This window comes from Coturnix japonica, chromosome 1 (assembly GCF_001577835.2).
Source record: "Coturnix japonica isolate 7356 chromosome 1, Coturnix japonica 2.1, whole genome shotgun sequence".
In the NCBI taxonomy this organism is placed as follows: domain Eukaryota; kingdom Metazoa; phylum Chordata; class Aves; order Galliformes; family Phasianidae; genus Coturnix; species Coturnix japonica.
This window is the reverse complement of record NC_029516.1, coordinates 96254321-96273416: the sequence shown is the minus strand read 5'-3', so window position 1 is coordinate 96273416 and position 19096 is coordinate 96254321. Positions and strand designations below refer to the sequence as shown.

Here is a 19096-nt window from a genome sequence, read left to right as displayed (position 1 = left end):
CCTTCCTTCCTTTCCTTCCTCTCCGTTCCTTCCTTCCCTGTCCTTCTTCCTTCCTTCCTTCCTTCCCTATCCCTTCCTTCCTTCCTTCCTTCACTCTCCCTCCCTTCCCTTCCTTCCTTCCTTCCTTCCTTCCGTTCCTTCCTTCCCTTCCTTCTTCCTTCCTTCCTTCCTTCCTTCCTTCCTTTCCTTCCTTCCTGTCCTTCCCTCCCCTTCCTTCCTCCCTCCCCTCCCTCCCCTCCCTTCCCTTCCTTCCTTCCTTCCATTTTCCCAAGTTAGACATATAAAATGTTGATGCTGTATTTGTAATATATTAGGGGAATACTAATCTTGTTATTGCTGTTGCATATGGATATTGAGGTAAGTTATTCCATGTTAAGAAAAGTAAAAAAAGGTTTTAATAAAAATATTCCAAAATATTTTAACCCTGGAACACAAACTGAGTTTTAAGTAGCTTCTGGTTTTATTGGAAACCTTCAACAGGTCTCAAAATCATCACAAGCCAGAGTAAGTTTTTTCAACATTACAAAATACTGCTTCATCAAAGAATTTTAATATAAGTAGTCTTTTAGCCTTCTCAGAGTGGAAGATCATGTAATGCGCTTTTCTCATGTGTATGGATAGCTACAGGTTTTGCTGTTTTTGTTGTTTTTGTTGTTTTAAGATACACATTCAGTTCTGGATAACATTTACCCTTTGACCCAATTACTTTCTTGCAATATACAGTTTGTTGATGAGAGCAGCTGCTGAGGAGATTGCTTCCAGACTCTGCTGTTGCAGCTAAATAAGAAAAGCAAAAGCCAGAGTGCACCTTACAGGGTTGCATTGCTGTACTCCTGGTTTCCCTGCTCAGTTTCTGTTTTGTTGAGGGTAGTGCAATGGGCCTTCTGTAGTCAGTATTCTTTTGCAGCTGTGAAAGCGCGTGGGACCACAAAGGATAGTACTTTGGTACCAATAGTAACAAATCAAGATAAATGTTTTTTCCTGAGGAAAACACGTGTTATCTCTTTATTTTTTATTTTTTTATTTTTTGGTATCTCTAGCAAATTGTTCCATACTTTTTTCTAAATTTTAAATAGCTTTTTGCATACAGCACTATAGAATGTTGTGATTGCCTTGTTTATTTCTTTTGCATGCAGGAATGGCAGTATATGCCTTCTAGCAGCTTAACCCTTAGGAGCATCATCAGATGCTCCTAAAAACCAGAAATGCTGATGTAGAAAACCTGAAATACTGATTTCTTATTAGTTTGTTTCTAACCTTATCAATAGTGTTCTGTTCTATACAGAATGTAACACTGATATGTTTTTATTAATTGATAACTTCTGAACTAGACCTGTAGCCCATTCTTAGTATTTACTGCTGCACATTGAGCAAATTAATTTTTTGACTACATGTAGTGATCTTTTAGGCTAAATTTAGTTTTGTATTCAAATTTAGGCGCAGCTTTATAAGCAGTTGACAAATATGTAGGCTGAGAATTGGTCGAAATCAAAATGAGTTCTAGTTCAAAGCTGTGCAACTGTGATTTTAAAAGTGTTCCTTATAGGCCTTGCACAACTCAGAGTATTTTGTTAAGTCTTCCTCTGTCTTGGACTAGGTGTTCCACACTTTGGTACCTGACTGCTTCTACTCCTTATGCTGCTGAGATGATGTACTGTGTATATGTATTCCTTCTACAAAGTAATAATTTCTTTTTGAAGCACAGAGAAGAGTGGAAAAGACAAGGTTTCTTATTCTTGTTTGGTTTAGAGGTGATGAGATTTTTCTGTGCCTCTTCAAAGTATATAGCAAAGTAACTGCACCAACCACTAGAAACTCCTAAAAATCCTGTTAGTTGTGAATTATAAAGTTACCAGTCCCTATCATCTTTCTGAATGCTGTTCCAAATTTTATGCAATGGACTCATGTTTTACTCAGTGTCTGGATTTAGGAAATATGAAAAGATTACTAATAAACTGAAGCACGTTTCCTAGTTAAGTAGCATCCTGAGAATGCATAGCAATATCATTCAAGTAATTTCAGAAGTCTATGAGAACATGGAATGACAAGGCACCTTGGCACTGCAGTAGAATCTTTATGAAGTTATTTGGGGATGGGGAAAGGAGAACTGGGAAAACCTGGAGAACTGGGCATTTCTCTTCTTTCTAAAATTTTATGTCATGAGCTAAACATGGAACTGCAAAAATAATGACCCTCTACCTGCTGGAGAGACTGAGGTGAACAGATTTTCCCTCATTTGGCCTATATTATCGACCCCATTGTAAAATATGTTTTCCTATTTAAAGATGCTAAACAAATGAAAATGTTAGGAAATCATCTGGAGGTGGATTAAAATCCATCCAGCATGGCAGTGGATGGAAACAGTCTAGCTTGTTCCATTTTTATCTATTCTCTTGAACAAGGACTGAAATTTGTAGTGAATTATGAGCAGTTAGTATTAGGAGGAATGTTTTAAATGTACTTTCTGAAAATTGATTCAATTGAGTACTTCATATATTTCAAATGAGATTTTGAATGTTTGTATTCTAAATACCCTTTGTGCTTTGCGGTTCTGTTTATCCTTTTTGTTTCTGCTATTGCAAAATCTATCATCAAGCTCAGACTTACTTAAAACTATTCAAGACGCCAAGTGTTGACATGTAGTTTAGTAACATTTATTAAGTATTAATGACATCTGACAGTCTAATGAAATATCATAGCCTGATTGTCTGACTGGGGAGAGAGTGAGAGAGACAGACTGGCTTTGGCACGTAAACACAAATCTGCTATTTACAGCTTTCCCAAGTCCTGGTGAACAAGTGGAAGATGTTTGCTACGGTTTAATTGCTGGGAGGGAAGAGTGCCCCTTCTCCCACCTTTGTGAGGGTTTACAGCAGGCCTGTTGTTGGTCCACTTTCAGTTCCTCTGTCTAGGACATGATCTCTAAGATAGTATCTTTTTCCTTCCCTGTCTGAGCTATCTAGAAGTTACTTTTTTCTTTAGCCGTTATTTCCCTAAATAGAGATAAAGAATAGAGAAAGATAAAGTAATGCCTTGTAGTGGGTGGACGTGATGCTAAATTTAGTATCCATAAACTGTCTTACAAAACTTCAGTAAAAGGTAATATGTACATACTGGAATGTGAAAGCAATAAGGATATTATATATATCGCATTCTGCATCGACAGTTTATATACAGTAGATTTTTTTGGTGCAATTTGATATGTTTATTTTTAACATTTTTCTTTATCAACAAAGTACAAACATGATTTTAACATGGGTTTATGGCTGCATTATGAAACTGTCATCTGCTTCAGATCTCCATATATGCCATTATTACAGGAAGTAAAAACATAGCCAACATCAGAAAAGCATTTTTTTGGGGCCTCATTAGTCAGAAATATCTGCCAAAACCTTGCCCTCTTGTGCTAATAACTGACTTTTCCTACTGCTGGCGTCCTACGTTGCTGGCATTCTGGACTGAGGTTGCCACTGTAGGTGTGCTTTTCACTGGCACCAGCCTACTGCTTACTACCACGTTGGACTTGAGTTTGTTTCTGTTGGATTCTAGAGATGCTATGGAAGCTCTCCAGTGGCTAGTTTAACACCAGTTTAACACCTTTAAACTTGTGTGCCTGCAAAGCAGAGCTGTATAATACAAGGAAGATATACTTTGTGTGTGTGTGTGTGTGTTTATTTTTATATTCTAAATTGGAAATCAGATTCCAAATGCTGTGCGCTTTATGAAAATGTGTTCTTTTCTATCAGTGTTATTATAGAAGAATTCTTATGAAACGTGTATGTATATAAGATCACATCTGAAGCAAGTAATGCTTTATTTCATTCATTTGAAAACCACCAATTTGGAAAAGCAGCGAGGTTAGCCATATGAAGGTGTTATTCCCATTAAGTTACTTATGCTGAAAATGGGCTATTCATGTTCTCCTCTGAAAGATTGGCACTTTATGTCCATTCAGTATTAATTACCTTGGAGTTTGTAAATGTACAAGATTGTGTGATTTAATCAGTCCATCAATTAATAATTCATCGATCAGTGCATCAACTGCAAAGTTTTAAAAAAAAACGTTGTAGCAAAAATTGAGGCTGGTCTTTGGAAATTATTAGATTTTAGGAAAAGGAAAGGAAAAAAATAGTTAAAAGTCCCAGGTGAAGCGTTAACTTCAGAACATTTCTAAAGTTGAATGTTTCCACTCTAGAAAGTGAAAACTTTACCATTCTTAACACAACACGCAATAGCTAAAATAGTTTCTATGCTGGAATCACAATATTGTGTCACAGGTAGAGCTTTGCTGGTTAAATTTATCTGATTTTTCTTACCAAGAAAGTGGAGCGCTAACTGATGTATAATGTTTGTTTGTTTTATGGCATTTTATTTTTAGCTTTCATTCAGTTTCGCCTTCATGTTTTTAATAAAAACCAAATGAATTTAGGCTGCGACTGAAGCTTTGTTTCAACAAAGAATTCCATTGATACAGAATTTAAGATTTATTCTCAAAAAGTTTGGTAGAAAAGACCAGCTCCCAAATATGTCCTTTTTGTACAGGGGGATGATGCATATGTGTCTGTCTGCATACATATTTATATACATAAATAAGGAAATGCATAGAATGAAATGTATAAATAGAATATAAGAATAAAACCTTGGAATTGGGATCATTTTTTACCATTTAAATTGGAAGTTTATGTGCTTTGTGTATAAGTCTCATTAGCTGATATAACCAAGGTGAAAATAAAGTCATCCCCATCAGGAGCTATAATTTTCTGCTATTTTATTTCTACAGCTGAGAAGGGAGCATGTGCAGCTGTTTTTTGTTGTTTTTTTTCTTTTTAATCTGGTGTCTGCCTCTTCTTATTGTTCAATCTCAACTGCTAAATAAGCATTAGGAGAAGGGGAGGCTAATGATTACAAAATGAGATTGTTATACAGCAAGAATACTGTTTGTAGCAATTCCTTCACACACCTGACCAAACTCTTACAATCATAGAAAGCAGATGTTAAATGATTAAAAAAATACAACTTTTAATCTTCCTTCTTAGTGTTGCCATTACCACTTATACTTTAGTTCAGTAACTTGCAGTGCCAGACTTCCAACTTGATGCAGTCAACTCAATAAAATTGTGTGCTGGTGCAGGAGTGTACAAAGCATGCAATGGCTTTACTCTTATTTCTATGGATTTTGTGAATTGCCATCCACTCTATTTCCCTACCTTCTTCAGAACAACTTTTCATTTCATGTCATTTTCAGTCCGACAATCAAAACTCAGCTTGTTTGTACATTTTTCCTTTAGTACCATGTCAGTGAGGCTGTCACCACTTTGAAATGCTGCTTCTTTCCATGGCCATGTCCTTTCAAATTAAGGTTTCACTTTGCAGTGCATGAGAAAAACTTATTAGTGAGACCTGGTGAGTGGTTCCTGTTAGTATAGTGCTTTTCTGCTTTTAACAATTGCTTTTTACAATGCATTGAAAACATATTGTGCTTTTGTTATTTGAAATGTGGCTAGAATTTTTTTCTTGTTAGAGATGTAAAGTTCATAGCTGAGTCTAATTGCAAAGAGCTGATTTAACCTCTTGCCGTCTGGTCATTCAGCTGAAATGTCAAATTTCATTCTTCCTTTAAGAAAGAAAGTGGTACTATCTTGTGTTTAAAGAATGTATGTATCAAGTTAATTTGAAAAGAGAACAGTTTCAGACACAGGGAATTAAACTTGCCTTGACTTTTATTCTCCCTGACAAAAATGATGGGGTAATGATGGATAGCAATTTTAAACGTATTTATGTCACCCTAAAACATGTAGTTTCTCTGTTTATGAAGCACATTACTGATAATGTGCGAAGTAGTGATTTTAGCATGATTGTGTTTGTAACTGCAGATACTGTGAGTGCCTGGATGTGTGACAGCTACAGCTTTTTTTGTTTGTGTACTCATATAAGAATTATATCTATGTGTTTTAGGATTATGATAATGAGCTGTAAGTCAGAGCAAGCACTGGCCATTATCTCAGCTGTCCCCCTACCTTGTGTCTCAGTTGGGTGCCTTGCTTGACACACCTGATATGGTCCCAGAGGTTTGTAGGGCCAGGCAGTGCTTGGAACCAACACTTACTTTTAAGTGGCCACCAGAGGTTGCTGCAGAACGGTGTACACAGCTGGGAATAGATTTGCTTTCTGCTTACAGCCCATAAATGGTGTTAGGTTCCTCGTTTTGAATTCAAAGCTGAATCCTGAGCTTAGCAACAAGTTGTGCAGTTCTAGTTCTGACGTGATTATTTCTTTTTTCCAATGGAGTTGAAGCTAAGGTTAGCACTGACTCCTTGTATGTGTTTATGTCATTACATAAAGATGTGTTTCTCTGTGCGCTGGTTTAATAGTGGGGACCAAAAACATTGGTTCAGCATCCATGTTCCTGTAACTGACTATATGAAGGAATTTCTTATGATGAAAATTAATTTTTCTAGTGTGGATTTGGGGCAGGGCTTGAAAGTTTGCTTGCTAGAAATGTAAAAATATCTGTTGCTTTTATCCGTTTGTTTTAGAAAATTCTAAAAATGCTGGTTTTGATTATGTAGTATTTGTGTTTTTATTTTTCATCGATTCAGTAAGCATATATATCCATTGTGGGAAAGAAGATGAAATCAAGAAGTGTGGGAGGAAAGATCAGTTGAAAGAATATGCTCAAGAGGATAAACGTTAGGAACTGTGTGGCTTATTTGTAATAGTGTAATCCCACACATGAATATATACTATTTCAGAGTTTTCTGAGACTTCATTTTAGCAAAAGTACACGGGACTTTCAGGCGTGTAATATCAAACACTGTTACTGTTTGCTTGGAATGTAACAGCACTTTAAGCACCTTTTCTTTTTAACTTAAGGTCTGTTTCTGTGAGTCTGTAAATCCATCCTTACATGAGTTAAAATGATGATTTTATACCTAGGAATTACATCCAGACAATCATGCTGAATGAAATTCTGTGTTCAGAAAGCAACAGGAAAATGTGCTGCCAGATGAAGCATGGTTTCCTTATGCTCCCTGATACATTAGAGCTGTAATATTTTCTAAATATCAGCTGCAGCTACTAAGTTATTGTGCGTGTAAAACAGACAATAAAAAGGACAGTCTGTAAAGAGTTTAACAGCAGTTTGCTCAGCCTATGGTATTACAGTGAGTAAAGATACATCCCGTGCATGCAGATCATATCAAAGAAGTGTTCATTAAACCTTTTGTGCTACATCGTCATCTATGATGGGAAAGGGTCCAGAGGAGGGCCACGAAGATGATCAGGGGGCTGGAGCACCTCCCCTATGAGGACAGGCTGAGGGAGTTGGGTTTGTTCAGCCTGGAGAAGAGAAGGTTGCGGGGTGACCTCATTGCAGCCTTTCAGTACCTGAAGGGAACTTACTCCCAGGAGGGGAGTAAACTCTTCGAAAGGGCTGACAATAGCAGGACTAGGGGAAATGGTTTTAAGTTAAAAGAGGGAAGATTTAGGTTGGATGTTAGGGGGAAGTTCTTTACTAGGAGAGTGGTTAGGTCCTGGAACAGGCTGCCCAGGGAGGTTGTGGATGCCCCATCCTTGGAGGTGTTCAAGACCAGGTTGGACGGGGCCCTGGGCAACCTGATCTAGTAAATGTGTATGTTTGGTGGCCCTGCCAGGCAGGGGGTTGGAACTACATGATCCTTGAGGTCCCTTCCAACCTGGGTCACTCTGTGTGATTCTGTGTGATGTAAAAAAACAAAGTAAAGTAAATAAGTAAATATCTAAAGCATATTTTATCCAAGTTAAATGGAACTTTAGAAAATGGAGTAATGAGAGGTAGCTTATCAGTAACTAAAATGTTGCTAGAGCTACTCTTAGTCTTATCTTATTAGCTAGCTCCTGATTGTATTTAGTAAAAGAATATTCATTTCTTTATGATATGCTTAGTTATCCTTACTATAGGATTGCAAAACAGTAAGTTGGCTGACAGTCTCCTTCCAGAAATGCCACACCAGAAGCAGTGTCCATGTGAAACCTGAGAAAGCGTAGTTTCTGAGGATGGAAAATCCATAGAAAGGTGTTAGAAACAGAGACACTTTTCTCATTCCTTTTTAAGATACAACAGTGGGATTTGGAAAATAGGGGTAATTCCTTGGATAGATATCTATTTATAGGAAGCTTGCTTTTAATTGCAGTTTGTAGGTTTTAAAGAGTGGGACTGGAGCTCAGGGACATCTTTTTCAAAAGCGAGAGAGCTACGCTTCAGAACTAGCTTAGGAAACCCACAGCACTATGGCTCCCAGATACTGCTGTAATGAGGAGAGGCACATCTTTAGAAACTATGCATTGAAGAAAAGATTATGATTAAGTCAGATGTCTTAGAAAATCTGAAGGTAAAAATCGCTGATGTATTACTTTGGGTAGAATAGAATACACATTATTTTTGGCATTCATTTATCTTCTTCTGAAAGTGAGAATACAGTTATGAGGGCCACATTTTAGAATGTTGACCCCAGGTCCAAATTTGATGGCTGTGCTCATCTTTTGGTGTTCTGAGGAATCATTTGTCCATGCATTTCAGTATCTTGTTATGTTTCCTAGATCTCTCCCCCACAGTGCTTCATATACCATATTAAGTATCTATCACCTTAATCAGTGAGCAAATAGCTTGTATTTGGTTTCCTAGTTTACATTCAATAGACTGTGTAAAATTGCAGCATCTGTTTTTGTAGACTGTTAAGTCACAGCTTCTATAGAAAAGGTAAACTTTTCATGCCAAATGTCCTAAAATCGTATTAGATATCTCCAGAAAGAGGGCATCACGGGACAGATAATAATTGCACTAATTGATTTCTTCATTTCACACTCAGTAAAATGTATTAATAAATAGTCTAAAATAAAGGAGAAATAAATGTTTTGGTGTGTATATATATAAAATTCTACATACATACAGGAAATTTATACTTCCTATTTAAAATACTTTGCAAAGAAATGTCACAACCAATGGCATAGCTAGAAGACAAGGAAGCAAGCACACTCACAACTGATTTGTAAACTGGTATAGACATTTCTTATATGTGTGCTTCTTTGTGTTACACGCTTCTGCTTTATCTGGCTACTTAACAGGCACATTGGTCTAAGGTGATAGTTGTGAAACTTCTGTTAAGCTGATGGTAGGAGTTCTTTTAATAGGGATTCCACTGATAAATCAGTAAACTATTTTCTTAGCTGATGATTTGTCCTTCAGATCATGTTTTAGCGGTGAGTTGAGAGGCTTTCTGCAAAGAAACCAGGTATGATGAAAAACATAATACAGAATAATATATGCACTCCTCTAGCAGAACCAACACAACCCCTGTTACAGAGAAAGATTAAGCCTTAACCTGCAAGTGAGTATGGCCTCAAGTTTAGGAAGAGTGTACCAACTAGTCAGGACAGGCCAGAGTAAGACAGGTGACAGAAGCTGGTCTTCAAAGAGGAAACTGTTAATTTATCCTACTTAGAAATAGGAGGTGATTACATGAATATGAATGTTCTGAGAAGAATGTTTATATGTCTTCCTATCTTCTGGTCTGCATTTCTAGGTCTTATTTTATTTCCCTTGCCCACAGGAAATCCATCTTACATTTTTGAAATGGCTTGAGGAGAATGTAAATGTTGAAGGATTAATAGAATCCAGCAAGGTGTCTCTTAAATTTGTTTCATCTTGTGAATCGAAAATGGAGATAACTCCATCTCTCATGTCAGTCGTCACCAAGATGGGAAACTTCTCATCAGAACATTTCAGCCTGGAGACATATCAGCGGAATCTACAAACAAAGAAACTTGGAAAGATTCTTTTCTTTACTGAAGTTACCACCTCAACAATGAATCTTCTAGACGGGTAAGACAGAGATCCAGACCATCTTGAATAAGCTTTCTGATCTGGAATATGCAATTATAGTAACACTGTTTTCAGAAAGAACAATTTTCCTCTTTTTTTATTTGTCACCAACAAGATACCCAAAGTCAAAGCAGCTGATTGAGATAAGATGTAAAAGAGAATTTTGTGTTCAAAGGATATTAATTGATAGTGTATAAAAAGTTAAGCTATAAAGGTTGGAAAGGCTTGAATGTGACAACTTCTTACTCGCTGGTCATCTTAATTGTTACTCCTTTTGAAAATCATTAGAACTATCACAGTAATGTTTAAGGTAGTAAGTAGTTAGTAAGTAAGTAAGTAACAGTGCAAGTTATTTAGCAAAAGTAATACCAAATAGATTGGGGTGTTAGTTTTAACATTACTGTTTCTCTCATTCTATTTAGTATTGTTTTGCTTGATATTCCACTAAAATGTTCTTTGGTGCTTTGTGGTTTGTTTGTTTGTTCGTTTTAAATGTCATGTAGGGTTATGGTAGGCCTTTTCGTCATTATCATGCAGATTACACTTGTGAATGAGTTGTGAGATATATTTGAGGAAGTAGTTTGTTAGAGTTCTGAATGGGATTAAGTGATATGAAAACCACAACTCTCAAATCTTAGATTGGAGCCTATGTACAAGTAGTCTGATGGATCAAACTGTCTTTGAGAAGTCATTGCTCTTCAGAACAGATTTTTCTGTATGTTTCTTCCTATATCTATAACTCTTCTTGATAGCCACTTTTCAGTATCAATATTCACTTACAGGACTTACAGGTGAATTTTACTGTTAAAAATAACTTCAGTAATTTAGATCTGAATTTTTCTATGGATGTCATCAGTTAAATGACCTTCAGTGTTATTGTATCTGATTAGTTAACTGGTAATAATAGCTTTAATTGGAATCAAATACAAACTTCTTCAAAGCCAAACTATTTTGTGTGTGTGCGTATGTACATATGTTCATACGTTAAAAAATGTTGCTATCCAGTTTTGTCACAACCCTTTTTCCAGATCTACATCCTGGTCTTGCAGCTGATTTTACAAGAGCTTTTGGACATAAGCAGGCTTACTTTTTCATTAAAGCCCAAAAAGGAAGAAGGGCTTTTTAATTGAAACATTTTGTAGTATTTGCTTCTTTTCTTTCAAACCCATTGGACTGAATGAAGGCTTACAGGGAAGAAACAGTAAGAGAGATATCTTAATATGTCAGCACCTTTAATCATTAACAGTTGTTTTTGGTGGTTCTCAGTGCTAGTATCTACACCTCTCAGTAAGATGAAGTATACTATTAAGAATGTGTGAATTTATTTAGATATCACAAGCTAAATATAATTACTTCTGGTTATTTTATTTATAACATCCAGTAGACAAGGGAGCTGAGCAAAGTGGTCTTTGTTTTTTAGTGAATCTGGAACCTTTTATCTCTAAAATGATGTCACAGCAGGGTGTTCAGTTCTCAGATTTTTTTCTTACTAAGTAGTCCGAAAGTAATGAAGTGAGTCTTCCAGATTTTTCCCCTTGTGATGCAACTCAAGTAGCTGGTTTTCTTTCTGTAAACCAGATGTAAACCGGATCTGTCTCTCAGGTGAGAAGATGGTCCTTCTTTAATTACATTTTGGGAAATAAAGTTTCTTACATAAAGCCTTTTGTTCTAATAATTCAAAATATTTGTCTTAAATATTGTGGTTGATGCTATTGTAAATACACTATTGTCATAGATGAAAGAATAACTTTGTGATGTGATTTGTAGTTCAACAGAATACCTTGAGACTTCATAAAGAGTATCAATGCATAAACTGCTAGAAATTGATGCAATTACCTATTATATGTTTTTCATTGAAGAACTTGTAAGTTTTTAATGTACTTCCTTAAGAACCAATATGGATGTGTTAGGATATATAAAATGTCACTTATTTTCTGCTTGCCAGTTCTATGTGAATGGAAAACATATACTGGGAATAATAGTTGGTTTGCTTGCATACAGACAAAAAATCACCTTTTGATCATTTGTTATTATACATTGTATGTGTATGTACATACATATAATCATATATTGCAATAAGCAAGTTTTTTAGGGTAGAATATCTCAGATTTTTCGAAAGTCTGTGATGACTGAAAATAGGACTCAATAACTTATTTCATTGGATTGGTTACAAATTTATTTAGTAAATTGTTTAGTTAGTAAATTATAAATAAAGGTAGTATTTAGCTTCTGTGGCTTTAGATTTTCTTATATTCTTCCTACAGTCTGAACGTCAAAGTTTTGCCTCTTCCATTTCATTTCCATGAACCTTCATACCCCCCCCAAAATTAAGACATCGAAGGAGAAAGTGGGCTGGAACTAATTTAATGGCTGAGTGACCTCACAGTAGAGAAACAGCCGGAGCCTAATAGGGGTCTTTGTCTACATTTCCACCCTGGCTGGTAACGTGCCAGTCAAAAGTCAAGCAAGAGAAACAGGTGGAAACTATTAGACCTGTCATAAAGTTTGAAAAATTGATTCTGGAGTCTAAGTGAATAGATTGAACTTGACAGTGTTGTCCTAAAGATTCTAAGGGAAAATTCTGTAGTTTAATTTGGAATCCCTTGATTGTTCATTAGCTTTCCAGATGGCATGTCTTAACATTTTGCATATTAACATACATTCTTTATTATCATTGGCATACGTTTATATGTCCTAAGGTAACAAGCGAAGTGTGAATTCACCTGTAAGTATCTAAAATTAAGTGGCATTAGTCTAATTGCAAAACAAAGATTTGTTTAAATATCATATAGTTTTAAATAATGAAAATTGACTCAATGTTTTCAAGTTAGAAGTTAAAGTGAACTTATAAGACAACTTTTAAAAGCATTTTAACTTTTGTTTCTTAAACTAGAATTTAAAATCCTTACCAAAGGTAGAATCTCCTGTCTTCTTTATTTTCTTTTTGTCTTTAAATGGTTATTCTTTCTGTACAGCAGAGAGAAATTAATTTCAGAAGTCTTATGTATTTCTTCAAATATATTTATCCCAGTGCTGCCTGACCAATTTAGCCTTTCCAGAACAAGTTCCACATTTACTGTCTTCTCAGAGAATGCCTGCAATTGTAAAATTTACAATGAATCATTATTTTTAAAGATACATCTGCTGCAGTAGTACAAGTACTGAATTATGGAGATGCGCTTAATAGCCTTGTAAGAACTGAGGTTGATAAATAAGTGTTTATTTCTAGCCCACTTAAATTGACTGGAATGTTTTTTTAACATTTTCATTAAAAATAAATAAATTAGGTATTCAGTTTTATTTTTTTTACCAGCACTTGTTATCTTGTTTTAATAATTTATTTGGCAGAAGCTGTGATTCAAACACTACTACATGAGTATGTGATATATTGTACATAAAATTACATTGGGGGAATCTTTCCCCAGTATTTAAGATTGAAGGCAGCTTTTATTGTGCCATTGTTAGGAAAAGTTTGATACAACAGTGGTGCATTTCAGTTAAAATGAAATGTGGGAGAAAATTTCTTTCATAATTGCTGAGTAGGATATTTAAATAAAATGTCATTTTTGAATAAACAATTTCCAAACAGTTAAAATCTTTGCCAAAGAAATCCTTTACATTTTTAGTGCATGTTTAGTTTTTCTTTATACTTCTCAAGATTCATTGTAGTACAGCTCTAATTTCAGAAATCATGTATTAGGACTAAAATTTTATGTTAAATCTCACGTTTTGTATTTAAATACATGTGCTGTTTATGCAGGCTAGGGAAAAGTAAAAACAGCTTATATCTGAAGGAAGTTGGAATGCCAGTTCAGAGGTACAGACAAGTTTAGATTGACAAACTGTACTTTGTACCTAGTGGGTATTTTTGTTTCTTTTTTTCTCCAAATCCTTGTAATGTTTTACTCTATGTAAACACAGCAGACACCCGTTTACTCATTTAATGCACCTCAGTGATCTCTTATATTCTCTGTTTAAACCATATTTTATATGAACTAAATTAAAAAATTAAAATCAGATGATCTGGGGGGTTGGGGTTGGTTTGAAAAGTGTTTTGAAGACAGAAACTTGGAATTAATATAGCACATGAAAAATATGCCATATAGCCACAGTATCTATTCATCCCGTCATCAGGCATGTTTGTCTAAAGCCTGACCTGTCAGGAATTTAAATCAGAATTCCATGATGACTGGATGACAAGCACAAAGTGCTCTTGCAGCTATTGACTCAACTTGATTGACCATTTTGGAAACTGTTTACTACTTAGTAGTATTACCTTAGCAAGCTATGTCGCATAATGTAGGCTCAGTTGAGTGGAGGAAGCAGTTGTGCTGTGTGGTCGAAACCAGTTGCAAGGAGACTGGTTTTCACAATATTTGCAAATAGAAATTTTGTTTTTCCTCACATGAAGATACACAGGTAGTTGAATTACAAAGTCTTTTCTTTTCAGTGTGATTCTGGTACATTAATAGTCTTCTGTAGATACATATCTTCCCAATAATGCTAACACTTGGTAAAAATTACTGCCCTATGTCCTACATCCTTCCTCCTGAAAAGTGCATGTTAGGAGAGCTAGAAAAGGCAATGGTGGTAAGGAGGGATTCCTTTGTTTGAGGAAATAGGCGTTCCTGTTGGATATTTTAAAAACATATGCTGATAAATTGGTCGCTTGTGCTTAAATGCATTTTCTACTCAATCATTGATACAGACAGATAAAATAAAGATTGATCATTTTGGATCACCAGTCCTTCCATATGTAGAGACCTCCCAAAATAGTGTACGTCACTTTTAAAAGCTAAGATTCTATGGTTTTGTTTGTTTGTTTGTTGAGCTGTGCGGGGGGGTAGGAATATTTTGCTTGACAAATACCTAACCTGAAAACTGAGGTTAGATACTACTGGCTGGATATCTGCTCTTTACTGAATTTTGCTCTTTTAATCTATGCCTCTCAAATTAGCCTTGATCCAGTACCATGTTCTTTTATCATTGGGGTTACTAACTTTAAAAGCTGTTTGCTTTCTTTTTAGGATTGAATCTGCAACAGGGTTTTTATTATCAAAAGAAAAAATGTTGGTGTACTGGAATGGCTGCTTCCACGCTTGTTTTCCTTGAGGTTATTTTTCTTTCTTTCTTTTGTTGGCATTTTGTGCCTTTCCTTGGTGGTAGAGATTTGCTCAAGTAACAGAATGTTTACTTCCCTTGAGTCAAATTAATTTCAACAGTAACTTTTACTAATTTAGTTTTAAACGCATATTATTTCCTTCTTTATTCTTCCGTTTGCTTATTGGTACTGTTTTGCATCATCCTATGATAGAGAAAGCTGTCCTTCATCCTGATAACAAAAGATCATACAGAAATTTTTGTAGGGCAGCCAAGAGTCTGTTCCCTTCCTTGCCTGTGAGGAATTCGGAAGTTTTTGGCACTGATTTGGTTCTGTGCCATTCCCAGACTCTTCCTTAAGATACCATTTTTCATTACATGCTTGCTGAAAGACTTCTGTATTAGGATTTGTCAGCTCCTTTGAGTCAATTTTCCTTGCCTTTCTTTCCACCTGTTGTGAATGATTCGTAAGGGCAATGAACAATTAGGTCCCTATTTTCTTGTCACGCACCTTGTGTATCTGATTTTCCATGGAACTGAAGACAAAATATGTTCCTTTTAATTTTTTTATTATGTAAAATTAGTAGATTTTCTTCCTGTTAATGAAGTGGGCCCCCTTATTGCATGGTTTCTGTCAGTGTAGAGGGAGGCTTGACATTCCCAAAGGGGATTGAATTAAAAAAAAAAGATACCCGTTTTGCAGAGCAATTAACTGACGTTGAACGCTTACATTGTATTACATTACCCCACTGCTTGGGAGTTCCTAAACAATTTGTACTGTGATATGAGTACTTACGTATCCTTGTGATGCCCATCATTTGTGTTAGATATGAGAAGTAACCTTATAAGTCTGTTCAGTTAAAATGATAGACAGAGAATGGAAAAGAAAGGATTTGAAGAATATTTTCCTGTTTTGTTTTACATGGTGCTTTCTTTGTGCACCATGGAAAAAACTTTGTTTTAAAACAAGCTTTTCAAATTAAGATGAAAAATGTTGAATGCCGAAGTTAAAAATCACACGTCTTTGAAAAAGAGAATTGCCTCGAGAAAGTGTTGTATTTTATAATACAATATATTTAATATAACAGAATACAGTATATGATATATTGTTAAATTATTGCTATTAGTTTGCTAACTTTGTGACTGCCAGTTCAACCTTTTAATTTTAAATTTTATTTAGTAGGAAAACAATTGCCTATGATTGAACTGTCCAGAAGCAATTGTGCATTACTGTTTGCACCTCATTGAAAAGAAGTGTTATGCTAGAAAGTTAAGAGTTTTGATGAGAAGACTTGGAATGTATAGGCTATAGATAAGGAGGTCCTTTGAGTGAGGAGAAAGTTGAAAGATTTTTGTGTGTTCTCAATCATTTTGTACTATACTGTTAATCAAAACAAAGTCAATTCTGCAGTATCAGTGTGGACATGAAACAGATAGGGCTGTCATTCTATTCTTCACATCAATTTCTGTGTACTTGGAAACTACTTTATTGCCACAAGTCCAAATTCAGACCAGAATATCGCTTCTGATGAAGTCTTATGTTTATGGTAATAAGTAAGATGGACACAAATCAGTGTGATATGACCTGTTGACTAAAAAAGGGGAGATAGGGCAAGAAGACTAAATGTCTTGATACCTGTCTCCCTAGTTTACCTTGCCAAGTTAGCTCAGAACTTTGGTAACCAGTGGGGCTACAGTTCTCTCCACGTCTCTTTACTGTAGTAATTTGAGTAGTAGTAAATAAAAGATGATGCAAAAAACAAAAACAGTGGTTCGGTATTCTGAAGCACTGGGAGGAGTATATGGAAGTGATGTGATAATGTGTGCTATTAACAGGTTACCCACAGATGAAAGTGAGGATACATCCGTTTAGGAGCTAATAAGGAATCAGTTTCTCTAGACACTGTAGGGCTTTTAAGGAGATGTACTGGAGATATTCAGCACATGCAAGTTCCAAACAGATTCCCCGTTTTTGTTTTTTTTTTTCTTTTCAGAAAATGGGAAATTGAAACTGGTTGGAAAAGTAGAGCCTTGCATACTTTGTTTTGGCAACTCTTCTGGCCATTATAGTTGTTTTAAGGGTTGCATAGGGCCTATTTCAGTCTTGAAAGTAGAATTACATCTGTAGAGTAGTTTTTGTCTGATTTTATCAAGCTGTTGGGAAGAATCCACCTTATCAGACTTAGACAGAAATGTGTTGTGTGGTAGGTTTTGGCTTTATCTGTTTTAATTGAAACTACAATGAAGATCTGAACTCTAAACTAAGATTAGATACAGCCACACAAAATGTGAGATATTCTGTGGAGATGCCAGTTTATCATTCTGACTCTACGTGGAGAATAATATAATCACATTTCTTTGAAGCTTGAAGAGAGGTCATGGCTTTCAGTTTTCATTTAGTACAATCTCCGACTCTTTGCCCTTGCCAAAAAAGTAAAAAAGAAAGAAGGTCTGGAATCATAACACTGTAGGAACTAAGGTAGGAACTGATAAACTTAAGCATGACTGTTCTGAGGAATTTTAAACAGCACCTGTTGCAGTGCTGTTAAAAATAAACATACTGATTTTTTTTATTCTTATGCTGCCAGTCAGAAGATAGTGATTTGGTTTCAGAATAATTCCCTGATTGTTTGCAGCGCCTAAGCCTTTCAAAGCTTGCATAATTTCTACCTTAAGCAGTAAAATAAGAAAATCCCACAGAATCTGAATTCTTTTCTTAATTCCCACTGGCCTAATTTATTTTCACTTGTACTCCTAGTTAAAATATTTTAAGAATCTGTTTGTATTCAAACGAACCCTTGCATTTATCGCACCTCATATCATTTAGCCAAAATGCCATGGCCTGTAGAATGGTGTGTAAAAAACTGAGGTTCCCCCACTGCATTTTGTAATCCCCAGAGTTCCTATAAAATACAGTACCTCATGTTGCTTTCAAAAGAATTTACAGGCATTGTTCTTATTGCTTAACAATTAAATGCGGGTGAACTTCCAAATGTTATTTTGTAAACTTGAATCAACTCTTTTTACTGATGATACTGTCTGACATTAAGCAAGCAAACAAACAAAAACTTAAAAAAACATAAACAAAACAAAAGCAAAACACACCGGGGAAAAAAATAACACAAATATTTTGAAAGATTCATAGCAAACACAACACTTCTACTGCATCTTACATTAAACAGCTGTGGAATACAACTGTAGACTGCATGTAGACCTTTTTAGTTCATGTCTGAATAAGTTATCAGTATATCTATTCACAGAGGAATTAAAATGAGGGTAGTGGAAAGAAATCAAGAAGAGAAAGGAGAAAAAAGTAGGGAGGTGGAGACTGAGTCATGTGAAAAGTATAGTATTCCATTGTTCAAATGGCAACTTATGTAATGAAAGGTACTTCTTTTAGTCTTTTAGCTGTTTTTTCTTTTTCCTTCCAAAGTCCAAGAGGCTGTTAATAATTCCACTTAAGCATGTGGTGATTTCATTTCTAATTTTTTTTGTTTGTTTGTTTGAGAGTTGTGAATTATGAGGAGCGGACTTCATTTCTCTCAGGTAAAAAATAATTTCCTATACTGTTTTTAATAAATCTTCACATGATGATGTTCTGGTTTTCTTGTTTGTTTTTAGCTGCACTTTTGATCATACGCCCTTTTAAATGTCACTAGAAGCATCTTTGAATACTTAATCAGAATTCTCAAAATTGCTTATATTTCGTGATTTAAAAAATGTGGCGTACAACGTATTGTGTTGTGTGTGTTTTGGATTTCAATATGTAATTCATTATATTGTGTGCCTCATGACAGTAGGAAAGCTTCAAAATTTGTTCTACACAACTGTAATGTTTTCCATCCTTTGCTGTCTTTATTCAAATACTAAAATAGGCACCCCCTAAAATTGTTTGGTAAACTCAGATGGCTTGTGGGCCATAATGTTGTTCCTTCCAGTACCTAAAGGAGGCCTACATGAAATCTGGAGAGGGATTCTATAAGGTAGTGTAGTGATAGGGCTTAAGTTGGAAGGGAGCCCAAAGCCCACCCACCCCAACCCCTGCCATGGGCAGGGCTGCCCCCCACCAGCTCAGGCTGCCCAGGGCCCCATCCAACCTGTCCTTGAGCACCTCCAGGTATGGGGCACCACAGCTTC

At 35.6% G+C, this 19096-nt stretch overlaps 1 protein-coding gene across 3 annotated transcripts in view; it reads left to right on the top strand.

Annotated features, from left to right (window-relative positions):
- The window catches only part of HLCS (holocarboxylase synthetase), a 113510-nt gene that overhangs the window by 25978 nt on the left and 68436 nt on the right, over window positions 1-19096 (top strand). For 2 of the 3 annotated variants that reach the window (XM_032448882.1, XM_015882290.2), the window contains one exon: window positions 9561-9859. In XM_032448882.1, the coding sequence (XP_032304773.1) occupies window positions 9561-9859 (299 nt within the window). The remainder of the gene's footprint in view (window positions 1-9560; window positions 9860-19096) is intronic. The other variant, XM_015882296.2, reaches the window with a different exon arrangement.